The sequence below is a fragment of the Grus americana genome, chromosome 8 (genome assembly GCF_028858705.1).
Source record: "Grus americana isolate bGruAme1 chromosome 8, bGruAme1.mat, whole genome shotgun sequence".
Lineage (NCBI taxonomy): Eukaryota > Metazoa > Chordata > Aves > Gruiformes > Gruidae > Grus > Grus americana.
Window position 1 is genome coordinate 17,685,428 of NC_072859.1, and position 18,392 is coordinate 17,703,819.

General features: G+C 40.6%; 1 protein-coding gene across 6 annotated transcripts in view; it reads right to left on the bottom strand.

Annotated features, from left to right (window-relative positions):
* Window positions 1–17,101, bottom strand: part of BTBD8 (BTB domain containing 8) — a 45,045-nt gene extending 27,944 nt beyond the window's left edge. For 5 of the 6 annotated variants that reach the window (XM_054834370.1, XM_054834368.1, XM_054834369.1 and 2 more), the window contains exons 1-5: window positions 16,696–17,101; window positions 16,407–16,592; window positions 6,675–6,946; window positions 5,653–5,770; window positions 875–964 (exon numbers count right to left, since the gene is read on the bottom strand). In XM_054834370.1, the coding sequence (XP_054690345.1) occupies window positions 875–964; window positions 5,653–5,770; window positions 6,675–6,946; window positions 16,407–16,592; window positions 16,696–16,802 (773 nt within the window). In that variant the 5' untranslated portion in view covers window positions 16,803–17,101. Of the gene's footprint in view, window positions 1–874; window positions 965–5,652; window positions 5,771–6,674; window positions 6,947–16,406; window positions 16,593–16,695 lie in introns of those variants that run through there. The other variant, XM_054834372.1, reaches the window with a different exon arrangement.
* Window positions 17,102–18,392: the final 1,291 nt, after the last annotated feature.

The following is an 18,392-nucleotide window of genomic DNA, read 5'->3' on the forward strand; positions in this document are numbered from 1 at the left end:
TATAACCAAATCAACAGATAACCTTCCTGATTTTGCAGCAATATTATTACACTGACAGAAAACTAAAATTATGAAAATATGAGAAAGTATCACTTGGCCAAGCAATTTTATATTAACACAAAGCAATTATACTTTGCAACACTAAGGTACACAGTTCTTTCTGAAGGAAGCTGTGTCCGCCAACATCATGCCTGAACTAAAAAAGCTAATGTGTACAAGTATCAGTATTAGTTTGCTTTTAAAGAAAATTTAATGTATTTCAATTGATTTTTCTGATACTGAAAAGAACTAAACCTGGCAGTCCCCAGTTTATCTACAAAGGCTTAAGTATTTATTCATCCTACACTGACAGCTCCATTATTTTCAGCTCGTGCAGAAAGCCATTACAAATAAGCACACTAGTCAAAATTGGTTTAGTATATGATGCTGAAATATCATTATTAAACACTATTTAAGGAATGTAATTGTTTGTCTTTACATTGTAAATATACTCTTATTGTACAAATAGGTATGAAAATGAGTTATGCTGTTCAGACATCCATAATACTTTTCATGACATGTACAACATGAAATGAGAGAAAAGAATTGTAAAATACACTGTGAATACTAAAACATACTCTGCAAAAAAGGATTAGTACTCTTCTGCTGATGTAAAAGACTTCTTCCCTGAACCATCTGACAATATTAACAAATACACTACACACGCTGTTTCATACTGAAGTCAAAACAGTACTCAGGAAATGTATCAGGTTGAAGAAAAGTGTCAAGGCAGATTAATCTTCAGTGCTCTATACACAGCACAGTTGTTACATATTTGCAGTGATTTTAAATTGCCTACCTTTGCTCCCACATGACTTGCAAAGACAACACTTACCCTTGAAGAGTGATGTGCTCTTGGGAGCTTTCAGCCCAACTTCCACTCAGCATAGCAGCAAAGTAACTAGATCTGGCACATAAAATGGCCCTGAGAGAGAAAAAGTAAACATTATTCCACTAGATACAAATATTTATTACAAAACTCTTTGATAACATTGACTTAAATCTTTGCCCTTTATGCATTAAGGTGCCATCTGTATACTGCATGCCTTTTTTTCCAGTATGTTTGGAATTTCAAAATATGCTAAAGAAAAAAACCGAACACTATACTAAATTTCTCAGTTAAAGCTTGTTTCTAGTATGACTTTGACATTCACAGAGAGGAAATTATTACCACAAGCATTTTACTTTAACATAATACAAAACTGCAAATTTTATTTCTTCCATTTTATTTCATAGAGTCATAGAATCATAGAATGGTTTGGCTTGGAAGGGACCTTAAAGATCATCTAGTTCCAACCCCCCTGCCATGGGCAGGGACACCCTCCACTAGACCAGGTTTCTCAAAGCCTCATCCAACCTGGCTTGAACACTTCCAGGGAGGGGGCATCCACAGCTTCTCTGGGCAACCTGTTCCAGTACCTCACCACCCTCACAGTAAAGAATTTCTTCCTAATATCTAATCTAAATCTACCCTTTTTCAACTTAAGGTCATTATCCGTCATCCTATCACTCCATGCCATTGTAAACAGTCCCTCTCCAGCTTTCTTGTAGGCCCCTTTAGGTACTGGAAGGCTGCTCTAAGGTCTTCCCGGACCCTTAAGGTTCTTCAGGCTGAACAATCCCAACTCTCCCAGCCTGTCCTCATCGGAGAGGTGCTCCAGCCCTCTGATCATCCCTGTGGCCCTCCGCTCCAACAGCTCAATGTCTCTCCTGTACTGGGGCCCCCAGAGCTGGAGGCAGTACTCCAGGTGGGGTCTCACAAGAGCAGAGTAGAGGGGGAGAATCCCCTCCCTTGACCTGCTGGTCACACTTCTTTTGATGCAGCCCAGGACATGGTTGGCTTTCTGGGATGCAAGTGCACATTGCCAAGTTACGTTGAGCTTCTCATCAACCAACACCCCCAAGTCCTTCTCAGGGCTGCTCTCAATCTATTCCCCACCCAGCCTGTAGTCGTGCTTGGGATTGCACCGACCCACGTGCAGGACCTTGCACTTGGCCTTGTTGAACTTCATGCGGTTCACACGTGCCCACCTCTCCAGCCTGTCAAGGTCCCTCTGGATGGCATCCCTTCCCTTCAGCGTGTTGACTGCACCGCGCAGCTTGGTGTTGTCAGCAAACTTGCTGAGGGTGCACTTGATCTCACTGTCCATGTTGCCAAAGATGTTACAGTGCCAGTCCCAATACTGACCCCTGAGGAACGCCACTCGTCACTGGTCTCCACTTGGACATTGAGCCATCGGCTGCAACCCTGAGTGTGACCATCCAGCCAATTCCTTATCCACTGAGCGGTCCATCTGTCAAATCTATGTCTCTCCAATTTAGAGACAAAGAAGGTTTTGCAGGACAGTGTCAAATGCTTTGTACAAGTGCAGGTAGATGACATCACTCGCTCTTCCCTTATCCACCAACACTATGATAGAATGCCACCAAATTTGTCAGGCACAAGTTGCCCTTAGTGAAGCCGTGTTGGCTGTCACCAATCACCTCCTTACTTTCCATGTGCCTGAGCATAGTTTCTAGGAGGATCTGTGCTGTGATCTTGCCAGGCACTGAGATGAGACTGTAGTTCCCCAGGTCTTCCTTTTTTTACCTTTTTAAAAATGGGAATTATGTTTCCCCTTTTCCAGTCAGTGGGGACTTCACTAGACTGCCACAACTTCTCAAATATGATAGATAGTGGTTTACTAAGTTTGTCTGCCAGTTCCCTCAGGACCCGCAGATGTGTCTCATCAGATCCCATGCACTTGTGCACCTTCAGGTTCCTTAGTCTCAAACCTGATGATCTCCTACAGTGGGCAGTTCTTCATTCTCCCAGTCCCTGCCTTTGCCTTCTGTGACTTGGGTGGTGTGGCTAGAGCACTCGCTAGTGAAGATTGAGGCAAAAAAAGTCATTGAGTCCCTCAGCCTTCTCCATTAACAGTAAATAACCTTGTTTATACAGCCCCATTTTAGCCAAATAATTGTATCCTGAATCTCTTAAATTGTTTTTACGCTACAAAATGTGTAATTATTAAAATGAAGTATGAAACTTCTCTTACTCAAAGGATGCGCTGGTAGGTGGCCAGCCAACTAAAAGTCAAACTTGATACTAACATATATATGATACAACAATACGATGCGTGTTTCCAGCACTATTTAAGAAGAGCTATCAATTACTTCTGCTTAGACTTATTACTCTTGTATATTTGAAAGGCATAACTGGCCATAAAGGACCTAATTCGATTTACTACTGCTTCCAAAGACAATAAAGAAAGCCCAGACCAGTACTCTGTGTAGCTCAGTATCTCCACCAGTATCACAGTCTTCAAATGACAAGACCTTTGCAACAGGAACTTTTTAAGGTGGAAGTAGAAGGGCAAAGAGGAAGAGAAGACACTGGATGAAAACTGCTTTATGATTTCAGCCTTCCAGATTTACACCAGTTACACTGTTAGCCTTTATATATCTTTCTCATATATACTTTTTTTTTCCTGACACTTACAAAGCTTCCTGTTATTTATAGAATTCATTTATGTCATGTATTTCCTGTGGCAGAAGAAGCAAAGTGTTATATTAGGCATGAAAATCCTTTCTTTTACATTTATTTGTTGGCTCTTAAAATGTTTCAGAGCATTCATTTTGCGTAGGAAGTAAGAAGAATGCTATTTATGGTCTCTTTTCTAGTCATTACATATTCTGGAATTTCTCATCTCTCTTTCCTCCTCCTGCTTGAGAAGTCTCAGTACTTTAAATTAGGACCACCTTACACATTCCTCCTGTGATTCATCCAGCAATAATAATAATAATGATGAAACTTTTACAGAATGTTTCATACCTCAGTGAAATATGTCCACCTGTAAATGGGTATTACATCACATCTTTGAGTATGTGAAGTTCTGAATACCCACACGATCTTGTTTTTATAAGATGTAATAACACAATATCATGGAGATATGAAATACCGTATCTCCGATTTTGTCATCCTCTTCCAAATAAATTTTAGTAATGAACAGGGCTAGCTCAACTGCAAGAACATAGCTGAAATGGATATTTCAAGGACTCATTTTAAATAAGATGGCTACTCAGTAGAATATGTGCAAGTATGTATTACTTAAATAGACATTGATAAAACTTTAACTTACGAAATACATTGAGATACCAAATGAATTTGAATTAAGTTTTTCTGTGCTTTCCTACTGTCATGGTTTGTGTCACAAGTTTCTTACTGAACAAATTGACATGCTCCACTCAGAGCTCTGTAAGAATACAAACACAGCACTAGGAAGACATAACTTGGCAACTCTCAGAGCACTGCTGCTCACGTTGTGAAGTCTATTGGAAGTTCATAGGACTTCATGAGAAAGTAAGCAGTACTGAGATAAGTGGGTGGGAAAGGGTGGGGGCTTAAACTGTCTCCTGTTTGAGAACTTAAAAACCCTTAAAATAAATCATACTGGTGATTTCACCACAATTATATGCAAAGTTAGATTTCCCTTATTCCCTCCTGCTGTTCACATGATGCAGTACTAGAACAAGCAAGTCTTGTGCCTGTTTCAGAACATCCTTGTTTTCTGTATGAGTTACTGCCGTATTTTTTGATGCTGGTTAGACTAGATACATTGCTCCAGGCAGTAAGTGGCCTAAATTAAAGAAACTCTGCTGATGGAATATTTTCGTTGACTTTCTTCTTGCATTGAAGTATTTATTTCTCAAAGTTATGAACCTGAGAACATGTCATCTTATAGGGTAGACCAGAAGAAAAAACATGCCTAACTGTACTACATTCTGGAAATTTAGTATATATCCTAATTCTGCTATTTAAAAAAATAAAATAACACACACACACTATTATGACATATCTTCTATAAAGATATTTGTCATGTCAGTAATATAACACACGCCACCCCCCCCCAGTTTTGAGAAAATACTAAAAAGAGTGGAGGTTTTTTATAATCTCTGACAGTTATTTATATACTCAAAGAGAAAATACACGCTGTCTAATTTGCTTGTGCAAACAGACTCATGAAAGGTACAAGGAACAGTACTGACGCTTTAGTTTGCTTTCCCAAGCTACAGAAGTCAAATAAGCCAAAGTTCTTTACATGGCCTTGGACTGCAGATCTAATAAAGATTGCTGATAATCTTTATGTCTACCTGACTGAAGTAATGAAAGTAAAATCAGATCCTATATGCACAGATTCTGAAGAGCAGAAAAAAACCAACTTACTACTCCAGAAATTTTCTACTTGTATGGTAATTGTATTCAGCATTAATAGCCTAATAGTTTATTAATAGATTTTTCATTTTCTTCAGAGAGCGCAGATTACTTAAAAAAAGATTAGCAAAGAAAACCTACACAGTATTTATACACGAGTATGTACTCATTATATGAGTTTACAATGGCAATCTCAGAAATGCTAAAACCACAATTGTTTTCACAATAGTTGCCATTAATGAGATAAATAACTGTCATTAGTATCAAAGTATGGCCACTTCTCACATAAGACCTAAAAACTATAATGGCTCACAGCTAGGTAACAGCACCAGCAATAACTTACTATAGATATACAGTACCAGCAGCATTTTATACTAGAAGTATTTTGGTTGAAAAACTACAGTAAATACTGTAAATACCTGTGAGCTTGAAAATCTTTGCCTTCTATGCAAATATTAATATCTGGACAACAGCACTTCTTGTAGAGCATCATTAAGTCTTCTCCTAACACAGATGCAGTTTCTAGTTTGGAATTACCTGCAGACGGGGAGAAATAGCTCTTTTTCACGTTGTCTGGTGTAGACTAGACTATTGACAGCGCACAGACAACTTAAAATATTTGAAAAGAAGAATCTGACATAATGAAATTTTTAATATTCCATACGCAAGCTAGAATTTGCCTTGAAGGTTTTCCAGACCTTGCATTTTACTTCTTGATTTGACTTGAAATATTGGAAATTTGACCAATGCTTCCTATTTGATAGCTATAGAAGTGCTACAGTTACTCTTTCATAAGATTATGTAGCCAGTTCATTTTTTCTACAGAGATCTGGTACCTCTGCATGAAAGAAAAGTAGACTCTGAAGAAGTTCAGGGTCACGTAGTGCTACAGGCTTCTGCCTGAACAGATTTGTTGCTGGATCCTATCTTACCGATACAGCTGTAGCAGCCAATATCTTTGGTGTAGATGCAGTTATGCATTTCCTCATGTGACTTATTTCATTCACAGTTATAGTAGGGAAGATTCTAAAAGATTCCAAAAATCCTCATAAACCAGCAGTGGAACTAGTGTAATTTGCTAGAAAAGGAAAGGAATGGAGAGATTCTGCTCTGTGGAAGCCCCATATCATGAGGACTCAAGTTTGCTGTATTCCAGAGAAAAGACGGGACACAGTGCTGATGAACATGCCCAATGCCTGGCAAGTCCTGCCAGATTTATTATGCTACATGTTGGCTGGGAACTGCTCCTGCCAAACATCTGTAGCAATTTTTTTTCAGGTGTGAGAGAATGAGATAGACCATAGCAAAGAATATCCATGTAAGCTGTGGTAAAACAATAGCTTTAATCTTTGCCTGCATTTTTACCGCTATGTAAGTCTTTGGATAATTATTTAAAAGAAAAAAATAAACAAAACAAACAAAAGTATAACTCCAAACCTACCTGCAGTGGCTTTGCTGCTTTCTGCATCAATGACTACTTCTGGAACCTCCTCTTCAATACAAGATGAACAAGCAACTTCTTTCTGCACAGCACCACTTGGAGTATTCTGATCAACAGGTGTTCTTTTGCCAGCTCCAAGATAATTTACATTTGTTTGAGTGTTCTGAAGAGTAGCAATGTTGTTTTCTTTTATTAATTTGGGTTCCAATACTTTTTTCATCATAGCCAGCTCCTCAGCTTCTTTGAGATTTTTATCAGATGAATATACAAGCCTAGAAGATGACACTAAGTTTACCCCTGTAATTTTTTAATTGATCAAAACAAATATAAAATTACTTCTTTTTGTCTATCAAAGTTCATGACCAGAAAAAAAAGCTGGACTCTACAGTGCTTAATAAAAAAAGCCTTTTTAAACTGTGTTTCTGGAAAACTTTTCTGCAATGCTAGAAAAAGCATAAACAAGCATTACAAGCAAAATGTACTATCAGGTTAAAAGGAACAAAGGTTTCTCTTCCTCACTTTGCTTTTCTAATTAAAGAAACTTTTGGCTGCTCTTCCTAGCTCATGCGCGATAATCATCTAGTGGTAAAAGCAGAAGCAAGATGAATGACTTATGGATCTTAGTATGACCAAGAAAAGGCACTTGATTGTGCTTTAATATCATCAAATTTACAAACCCAAAAATATAAAAGCCTTCTAACATCAAGGTTACAAGTACAAAACCATAAGAATGATATAGGGATATAAATGAATGGAATTAGAGACAGAGAATTTAATTTCAAAGAACATGCTTGAAAGCATGAAAATTTGCAGTTAAGATTACCCAAGAGCTTTTACTTTGCCCATATAGTAATTCCAGCTTCCCACTTTCCCATCTGTTTCACCAGCTTATTTTTTGCTCAAGATCTGGAAAGGCTAATGAAGCCTGCCATCTGCGACTGCAAAGATCTCGTATTTATAGAAAGATACTGCACTCCAGCAACTTAATGGAGCCTTAAAAAGTCAATGTGAACAGATAACATGCTTTATCAGTGGTTTCATACCATAAAGATGAAGTTAGCAAAGTTTAACAGCTACAGTTACTTTAGATTTAGCAGACATGTACTTACAGATCTGCATTTAGTCACTCATTCCATGGCAAAGAGGCTTTATTGTTAGTACTGGGAACATAGTAATTTGAGTACACTATTTGAACAGTCCTCTAAAGTGGCAGAGAAAACATACGAAGAAATCATCTTCCTTCTTAAGCCCTATATTTAAAGTATTGAGTTAGGTAGAATTTTTGTGTCTGTGTAATACAGGTTCTCACAAGGAGAAAATGACAAAAAAGAGAATGTAGGAAATGGGAATTTTAATATTTTATTAGATTTTGAAAGCAAGGGCCAGGAAAACGTGTGACAGGAGTAATAAAATTTCACATGGAAAGAGTAAGATTCATATCATGTTAGGTGAAACTTGCACTGGAACTTTACTTACTCACCTTTCTGTTGCTGCGTAGCTATTGCATATTCAACATACAACAACAGTACAAATTGACTTTGAGGGAGAAAGAAAATTAGCGGCAATAGATAACACTGCTTTACCGTAAATTCATTATTTTAAGATTCTTGCTTACTTTCTGCCAGGAACTGAAAAACATAGCCACAGGGAATCTGATAAGCTAGGCAATGAAGCAACAATCTCCTAGGAATCCTCAGGGTATTTTCAGATAATTTACATAATAAACCTTAGGAATGCAATTTTATTATTACTAGGGCTTAAGTCAATAAAAATGGCACCCTTACCACAACTAGGAACTCCGAAAATAAAACAAGTGGCATGCTGTTAAACCAGAACTAAGTAACTGGTTTCTAGATCTGAAAAAGTTATTCTATTTGAGGTAAGTTTTTTCCTCAAAAAAGTCAAGGAACCTCGATAATTTCAGTTAATATTTAAAATCCAGCCACAGTCCTGGATTCATTACTTCCATAAACTCAGCAGAATTATCTTTATATTAGAGTCTGCTTAATACAGACTGTAAATTGACTACTTTGAAAGACTCATGGAGACATCCATTATTCTGCTTCACATACAGCATTAATGTTCTTAGCACATCTTTTAGAAATTTTCCTTTATCTCACTTAAATCCCATTATATGTTCTTTCCAGAATGGAAGATTCTGCAGTTTTTTTAAAACCTGTTATAGAAAACTTTGCTTGGCAACACCCTTTATTTTATAGCCTCATTTCGAAAGGCAAAGTGAAGTTTTCTATGCTGTCTTCTACAGAGTATCAAATGGTGCGTTCCTGCATAAATAAAAGCTAGGGAAATCTTTCGTCCACAGCAAAATGCATAGCTCAGACCTTGGAGCTCAGATGTTTCGGTGATAATGGAAAACCATCTCTTTAAAACACAGTTGCTGTAAGAAACCAGGATCCTTACTGCAGAATTATGATATGAATAGTTTTACTGTTCCAAACCTCTTGAGTAGGCATCAACATGATACTTCAGTAAGTTAAAGTGCAGATTACAACCCTATGAAGTCATAGATCTCTAAATCAGATAGAGGTATCATCAAGAGGTCTTACAGCTTGACCAATTTTGAACTGAGTTAAGTATTTACAAGCAAGTAGTTTTCATCATTATCTGAACAATCTAAGAAGCTATAAAAATGTTCCAGTTCTTCCAACATCCCTAATGATGATCAGGAAAGTACTAGATTGTATTATGACCAGCTTCCTAGAACATATAAAACAAAATAACTCCATTCTGCTTATAACAACACATAGCCTACGCAGACATCTCAAAATGCCCATTGAAGAAAAGCATGTACTTTGTAGGTAGTTTGCAAAGTACTAAGAAAATGCTAAGTAACCCAACCAAACTTAACTTTTGTGCATCTAAAGATTTTATTCACAGTTTTGTTTTTAAAAGTGTCCTGAAGGTTTATCTCCTCTCATTCCAAATCATTTAGGCTACTACATTCTTTGGGAAGTTTCCCAGCCTTAGAGCTCTCTAAGGCCCACCTATTCCTATCAATTGTAGATGCATAACTCCACAGTCATTAAAACCATACAGTCTCATTAAAACAATCATGCAATTCTGTTCTCAGAACAGCCACAAAGCCAATACTGACTAGAATCAGTAAGACATTTTTATGTCACTAAAAATATGATCACAAAAAATCCTAAGATAATATGTGGGTCAAAAAAGAATTTTGAGTTACGATCCACTTCTTTGATCCTAGGAGCCAAGAGGTACATTTCCTTACTGTGGGCTGCCTGCAAGACTGACAAAATCCCAAACAGAAATGTTGGATTCTACTAATGACCATGGAGACAACACAAGAAGGGAAGTGAGAAAGGGGGCAGGTTTTATTTTAATGAAATACCATATTAAAAATCATGAGGAACCCTCTTTTGTTGTTATTTCTGAGAACACTGAAAGTCACTGGAATTAACACCTTCATCACCGAACTTTACTGAAAGCTGTTAGGACAGCCTCTCCTATTATCCCCAAGTAGTTGTTAGCCAAATAAATAAATAAAATTTCTCAACCAATTAGGCACCCACTTTTCAAATGCTCCCTACAGCAGCTTCCACTTGCACTGAGTGAGAGTTGTTCTCTGAAAGCCCATCTGGAGAAGACATTTACCTGCCATCTTCTCCTTACCCACATTCTCCTTAAAGCTATACATACATGTACACATGTCATTGATGTCACTAGAGAAATGCTTTTGAGTTCTTAGATGCCCGCTGTTTAAACAGACAGGATCTTGTCCATGTTGTAATGGATGTTGTGTATATGCCCAGATTTGCAGAGCATTAGTAAAGAGCTTACAAACCAGGCCTGAACAAAAGCCATTAATGCCAGGGGAGAGGATTTTTTTTTTCCTATTTTGATGGTTTTTTTCTATCAGCTAGCAACACTGATTGATTGTTAATGCTAAAGTCTATCAGAATATCAGAAACTTCTCCATCATAAATAGTATGGATAGCACGGAGCTGTCAGCACAGAAGTCCAACACATGAAAAGGGGAAATTCTGCTGTTTGACAGTGCACCAGTTTATTTGTCCTGAAAAAAAGATACTATGGTAGCTTTAGAATAGAGAGACAAGTACAGATGCCCAAACCAGGATACTCACTTGGTAGTGTAGTGAATAACACAATTAATGAAAACAGACAAAACAAATGATGTTTTTCTTTTATTTGCAAGTTGTACAGATGCTGTGTGTTGTTTTCAATAGGAACTTGGTATCGCACATACCAGAATTTCACATAGTAACTAATTAGCACTGAAATATCTGCTGTACATGTGTAAAATACCATATTATACAGTTTTACTTAGAGCTATGCATTATCACAATTAAATGCCAAAATGAAAACAAGATCTATTAACTTTTGTTAATAAAAATAACACTGAGAATGTGTAACACTGAACTACTCCCTGCTCACTGTTTTAATGTATTGATGTCCTTAACAAACCCAACTGCAGCAGATATTCTCATACACTGCATTTAATCTTGGTGGACTTGCAAAAAATATTTCCACAATGCACTTACAGCAGTGAATCTTTGTTAGTGCAAGTTAGGCATGTCATACACACAACGTAAACCTACCTTAATCACTTAGAAGTCTTTCATTTCCCTTTAGATTAGCTAAGAGAACTGTCAGCTTGATTTTTGCAGCTAAGATGGTTATTTTAGCTTAATTGATTTCTTGAGACAAGTATTTCAGTAAATTTCTTCTCCTGAGATGCAATATCAACTGCTTCACTTCCTCACACAGATGCTAGTTAAATTTTCTGATTTCTTGTTAAAGCTAAGCATTTCAGCAGAAGAAGAATCTGGCCCTTAAGCAATCATGGTCCCAGTGAAAGGTTTCTACCCATTTCTCACATAATTTTATTTTATTGAGGCATAAATCCATGGTGTTAAGATACTATGTTTTCAAAAGGAAGATGTTAATATCACACATGTAGCAAATATACTGTGACTTAAAAGTTTAGTTTCTCAGCTTCCTCAGAGAAATTGAGATTAGATATAAACATGCATCAAAAAAAATCCAATTAGAAAAAAAGACAAACTCATTGTTTCTATATATGTGGAAAGAAGATAAGGTTGCATTTGTTTGGCATGTGTTTAAAGCCTGTTTTCATCAAAAGAAACAAGTCATCACAGTGAAGGCTTTCTTCCCCCAACAGGATATAGCACAAAATGTAAACTACAAGCTGCATGTAGTATCTAACTTATTTCCCTCCCTTGCTTAGCAAAGTGTAATTATTCTCAATGACTAGCTTAGCTCATATTTTTAACCACAACAAACTAACTTGGTGGTGTAGTAACAAACTCAGACCAGAGAATATGGTTGTGTGAACAAAAGCCATTAAGTTAGAACAGCTTAGATACTCAGAGGAGCAAATTCCTTAATCCTTTAACTTGGGAAATAAACACTTTTGTTCTTAATAATTTGTTTGCAACTTTCTCAGTTTTCACTGTTCACTGGCAATAAGCCTTTACAAAGCATTTTAACTTCCACAATTCAGGATTTATCATTTCACAAAGTTTAAGACAGTCACATTGAACTTCCTATGTTGCCCATATTTATGGATAGGACAGGGCCTGTTAATTCAGTTTGTTTTGGGAGGGATGATTTTTTTCAGCTGTATTGCTGATTCCCTCACATCTTAATGCAAGGGAAGGAATAGTTGTTGAGCCATAAAACGCACCCACAAGTGCCACAGAAAACCCTTTTTGCAGTTCGCTTGTTTTCAAGTTACACGAATCAGTCAGAGAAGATACTCCTTGCATGGTAGGGTACACCACCACATCAACAGGCATGAGCATTAAGAGGATAAAAGGGAAGGATCATATCAGAGTAAACTGGATAACCCACAAAATTTCAAGAACATGGCAGGCATGCTATTCTTCTGAAATAGAGTGGTCTGCAATCATAACCCACTAGAGGTGGAATACAGAAGCCTAGATATCAAGAGTATGATTGCTGAGGCATAAGCATAAAGGAATTCAGTGTACATGAACAGAAGGCACATTTGTTTCTGCCAAAATAGCCAGTATCTAATGGGGACTATGATAATCTAGCAATCAGTAAGAATAATCTTACTCACAAGTTGTTTCCCTTTTTCACTACTTTGTAATCTAATGTTATAGAGCTATAACTAGGAATTGTATTTAAAGAACAAATATTCACAAACAAGTTGTTTGTGCAACTGCTTTATGAAAATCTCACATGCAAGAGAAGGTCAAGCTGAAAATAGAGCTAAGCCATCATCTTCTGTAGTGTGAGGCTGATGTCACGTAATTTTAACAGGTACCCCACCTTCTGACTTGTTCTTTTTTTCCCCCTGCACACAGGGAAGATTCTGACAGACATGAGCAACAATGAGATTGCAAGAGGTGTGACTAAGTGACAGATGAAACTGGAACAATGCTATCGGGTATCTGTTGTATTAATAGCAGTTGTTACAGCCTAAAATTTATTCTACAAAGGAAAGGTGTGCATTGAGTCTACAGAAAGACGTTACTGTCATCATGCTGTCTAGTAGTTTTTACCTTCAAGAATGTTTTTGTCTGCACTTAAGCTAGATGTAGCATCCTTCTACTGCCTGATAGAGAACAATACAAACATAACACGGTCGAAGCCTTGGCTGGTCTACTTTGAATCAACTGCTGATGCTGCAAATTAACCCCCCGTGGCAGTAAACATAACAATGACAATTGTATTCCTTTGTATTTGATCTGTATTTATTGCTTTTTAACCAGATCTGTCATTAGGTCCTTCTGTGTCCTTCCCTACATCAGATCCCTTTAATACAAGTATTAGAGGACAATGAGAATAACAACTAGATTTTTATTTCTAAACCTATGTTTTTCCGACTGAAAGGGTAAAAGCAGTTTGCCTCTCAAAAGGCAAGATATTAATGATCTAATGATCTGTGACAGCCTATTGTCCTCCAGGGATGCTAAGTTGCTCGCTTCTCAAGGTGGACTGCAGAACCCTGCTTGAGCAGTCATCTCCTGCCATTGACATACTTGCAAATTGTTGACCCTTTTCTAGTTGTGTTATGAAGAGTGACAGAAGACTATTACATTAGCTTCACTGGACAAAAACATAGGGTGAATAGTTCCTACAATATGGATACTGCGCTTCCTGGAGTCCCGCAGTTTCTTGCTGGTGTCCTTGGACAGTGCAAGCATAGGGAGGGAAAGCAGTGCTCAGTTGCTGAGCTATTTCATGCAGAGGCTATGCAGAAAGATCAACGTGAAGTTCATCATGTCCTCCATCCTGCTCAAAAATGCTCAGAAGTTTGGCAAGAGGAGCTGCACAGCCTTCAGCTCACAAGTGACACGTAGCCTATGTGTCTCCTGATTGAGAGAGACAGAGGCCCAAAGGAAGTATGTCTCACTGAGATGCACGCCAGATATAGTTTGTGAGAAAAAAAAAAAAAAATCCCTAAATCCCCAAGGAGAGATCATTTTTACTTGGGAAACTAAAATAAAAGCTGAACACAAACAGGAAAAGGAATGAGATTTTGTTAGAGCTTTGATGAACTCTTCAATACTACACTAGTATTCCACTTCTACAGAGAAACAGTAGTTATAAGCAGAAAACTTAGAATTTCTGTAGAAGACTACAACTTCTCTCAGGAGCTCAACTGCAGCTACAGGTCTTTGTTACAACTCATCAGGGCAATTCATGTGCTCCAAGAACTAGGCTAGCTTTTGGGCAATGTCAAGCTGTAATTTAAGGCACTGTTTTGGATTTGCAAATATGTAATTCATTTACATCTTAACAGTAAGAAACCACTGAGATTCAACAGGCACTGATAACAGCAGAAATCATCAGTCTAACAATGAAATTAGGCTCCTTTCAACCAAAGCTGCTTCCTTTCCTTGGTCCAAAGCAGTTCACTATGGTCAAACATTTTCACAAGACACACTGGCTTAGAGGATTCAAAAGCTGAAGTATTAAACAGCACTGAAGACTAAGTTAAGAAAAACCAACCATCTTGCAAAATGCACTTCATGCATAGCTTAGAATATATGGGGAGGTTCATTTGAAGAATCTAAACTCACACTGAAAAAAGATTTATAATTAGATAAGCTGGTTTGACTGTAAAGGTGTTTTTCAGTACCATGCTTTTTAGAGAATATGCAGGACTCTACGGATCCTTACTTGCCTTCCAGCAAACAGACAACATTGAAAGCAAGTATCAATGAACTGTAGACATTGTAAGTGCTTACATTAGGGAAACAAAGGAACAATATAACAGTATATAAATAATTAAGATAATTATATCAAATAATTATTTTCCAATTTCCAAATTAAAATAATTTGAAATTTTAAAAATTTGCATTGTCATGCTTCTGCATGAAAGTCTTCTGTACCACAAATGTGAAGCAAATTAATGAAATTGCAGTAATAATGGAGTTAAGAAAAACAGGAGACAAACCCCATACTGTTTTGTTTCTTACCACTTGCTTTGCTAATGCACCTGCCAGACTTTGCAGTAATCTAACAAATGCCAGTTTATCAGCCTGTTCCACTACAATGATTCTGTGTTTTTGATACTACTCTCAGTTCAAAAAGTTTATTAAGTTTATTTCATACTTATTATAAATTTAGTACCCTGAATACATATTTTTAGTCATCTGCTGCCTTATTTACAAATTTAAGGAGAGAATGAGTGAAACCCATAGTGAAAGGTCAGGCTAGGTTGTATTGTAGGCACTAAACTTTAAAACGACACCACCTTCCCCCTTCTCTTGCCAATGATCTCAAGAGCCTGCAAGCGCATGCATTTTCTAGGCACATCCTGAATTCATCTGAAAAGCCAGAATGCCTACCACTCTGCTCCCGTGCATGCCCCAAAGCGCAGATCAGCTCTAACATCAACCCTGTTTTATAGAAGGTAGGTGGCACCACCACAGCTTCGCTAGAGAAAAGCAAGTGCTGCCCAGTCCTTTGAAAGAAGGATTAGAAGCGCTTTCAAGCAAGGAGGATTGCAGGGTCTGGCAGTGGTGCCAGCCAACACCCCTTGGTATACTCACTGAAGGTCTGGAGCAAAAGGAGCAAGATGTCAGATACATGCTAATAGTTGGCAATGGGAAACCACACTGGCCCTTGCACCAGTCCCAGCCCACACACTGCACCCACGGTGTGACACACCACACACCTTGCTCTGGGGGCCCAGTTCTGTGCTGTTTGGCCTAGCCCGTGGATCACTAGGACTTCAGCAATGACCACACAGTCTCTCACTTGATGAAATCCTCCTAGGTTTCCAAATCCATAACTTTTTTTTTTTAACATGACACTAAAATGGTTTTTCTTCGTTGTTTTTCATTAGGTAATCTTGCTAACAGGGGTATTTGTAGGCAGAGACAATTTTAAAGGACACATTCAAGACTTTTGCTGCTTTTTCTCTTGTTCTATTACAAAGCCTTTACATACCATAAAAAACATGCTATGGTGAAGATTTTACCCATGCGTTGTCAGCGGTAGGACGAAGGCAGAGGAAAATAAGTAAGTTAGAGGAAAGTCCTCTGCAAACGCTGCAGGAAGGCTATGAAGATGCTGCTTTGAATGGGAAAGCTTTAAAACAGGTGTTAATAGTGGCAAAAAGGAAGAGGAAGGACGCGGGGAGGGGCAGCGCCGAGGCCAGCCGATCAGCCCCAGGGCCGCGGCCAGTGCCCGCTGCTCCGGTGCCCCCGCCCGCCGCGGCCGCGCACTCACCGCAGGAAGCGCCGGAACTCCGCGGGCCCCACGCCGTCCAGCCGCAGCACCTCGCGGGGCGGCCGCCCCCCGCCCAGCCCGGCGAAGAGCCGCGGCGCCCGCGCCAGCAGCACCGCCCGGTGTGCCCGCAGCGCCGCGTCGCCCACGCGGATGGTCACGTCGGAGAGCGTCCCCTCCGCCAGCAGCCTGCGGGAGCGCACCGTTACCGCCGTCTCCCCGCCCGGCTCGACCCGCCGCCCCGCTGGAGCCACCCCCCCGGAGCCACCCCCCCGGCCTGGCCGCCGCTTACCTGCCGAGGTCCTGCCGAAGCTGCCCGGCTAGCATCTCCTTCAGCCGCTGCCGCTCCACCGCCGCCGGGCCGGGGCCCTTCGGCGCGCCGCCGCCGCAGCGCGCCATGTGCCAGCAGCCGCTCCGCGGCCGGTGCGGCGGCAGGGACACGGGGCGAGGATTAACAGACGGTCCCTTAGTGACACCGCCGAAGGGGCGGCCCGCCGTATTCACAAAAACAACCTGGACTGCGCTCGTCACCGCGGGTGGCGCTTTCCTTCCCGCCGGCAGCCGAGGGACCGGCTCACATCGAGACGCGAGAGCCCCCCGGTCCCGGCTGCGGCGCCTAACCCGCTCCCTCGCAGGGGGGCGTAGCCAACAGTGGCCTCCGCCAATGAGGGCTAGCGGCGCTCCGCCCGGCTCCGTCCTTCCCCGCAGGCCCCCTGTCGGGGGGTGGGAGGGGCCGGCGCTCCCCGCCTCCCTCCCCTGCGGCCGGGGCGGGGCCTCACTGCAGGGGGCGAGGCGGGGCCGGCAGGAGGGGCCTTCCGGCCCCGGCGAGCCCCGGCTGCCGCAGTGAGGACGCCCTCTGTCGGCCGTCGCCCCGGCCCTCGTAAAGGCCCGTCTGTCCCTGCGGCTCTTCGCCAACAGAAGAGTAACGGGATCGTAGGTAATCGCCGGTTGTTTTACAAGCAGAGCCTGGCTTTTTATTACTGCCCGTTACACGTCCACCTGCTGCACTTCCACAGAGAACAGGAGCACCAGCCCACAGGCCGGAGCTCCGGTGAGCAGCGCTTCGCAGCAGAGTTGGCACCCAGCAGGCCCCTGAGAGCAGCTGCTCCTCAGGGAAAACCCCAGCAACTGCCTTTCTTGCCGAGAAATTAAACTACTGTGTAGGCGATAAAAGTTGCTCTACAGCACCCTTCTGAGACAAGGAACAGCCTTTCCAACTTTAAGTAAAAGCAGCATATAACCATTTCAGGCAATAAATGCTGAAAATATTCAGGGGAAAAATACCCTTGAAAGGCAGGTACCAGCCACAGATGGAAAAAGTGAGATTGATACCATTATCACAATACCGAAGGGACTCTGCCTCAGATATTGCAAACTGCATGAAAGGAAGCCACCTGCCAGCCAGGAGCTAGTACTTGGGTGACAGCACCCCTCAGTCCCCTCTCTTGTGAGGGTTACAGCAAGGGCTGCGCCAAGTACCTGTGGAGGAGACTGTGGCTCAAGAGAACACATGTAGCAGTGTGGGACTTGTTCAGACTCCCCAGGAACTGTCAGCTCTCTTCTGCTTTGGTGTGGACAGTTGGTTTAGGCTCGGCTCCTGTGTCTCCTCTGATGGATCCCTGTTCATCCTTGCCTATTCCCAGGGCACTGCACTTCCTCTGCAGGTGGAGAGGGAGCCTTTGGAAACCCTGGAGGCAGGTAACTCACCCCTTCTGGGGACTCATGCTTCATGCTTCTTTTTTCTTTGTAGTTAGCATTCAGTTTTCTTCTCCCCTGACATCATATGCAAGTTAATTCTACCCTCTGTTTCCATAATCACTGTGTCTCTTCCTCCTGTAAACACAGGAACGTGGCAGCAGTTCTTGGAGACGAGAACAGTAGTTGCTAACATAGGAAGGATAATGCCAACAATGAGGCATTATTTCCAAGAAACTACAACAATCATAGCATGAGGAAGGCTGCACAGCGGACAGACATTTCAGCTATTCA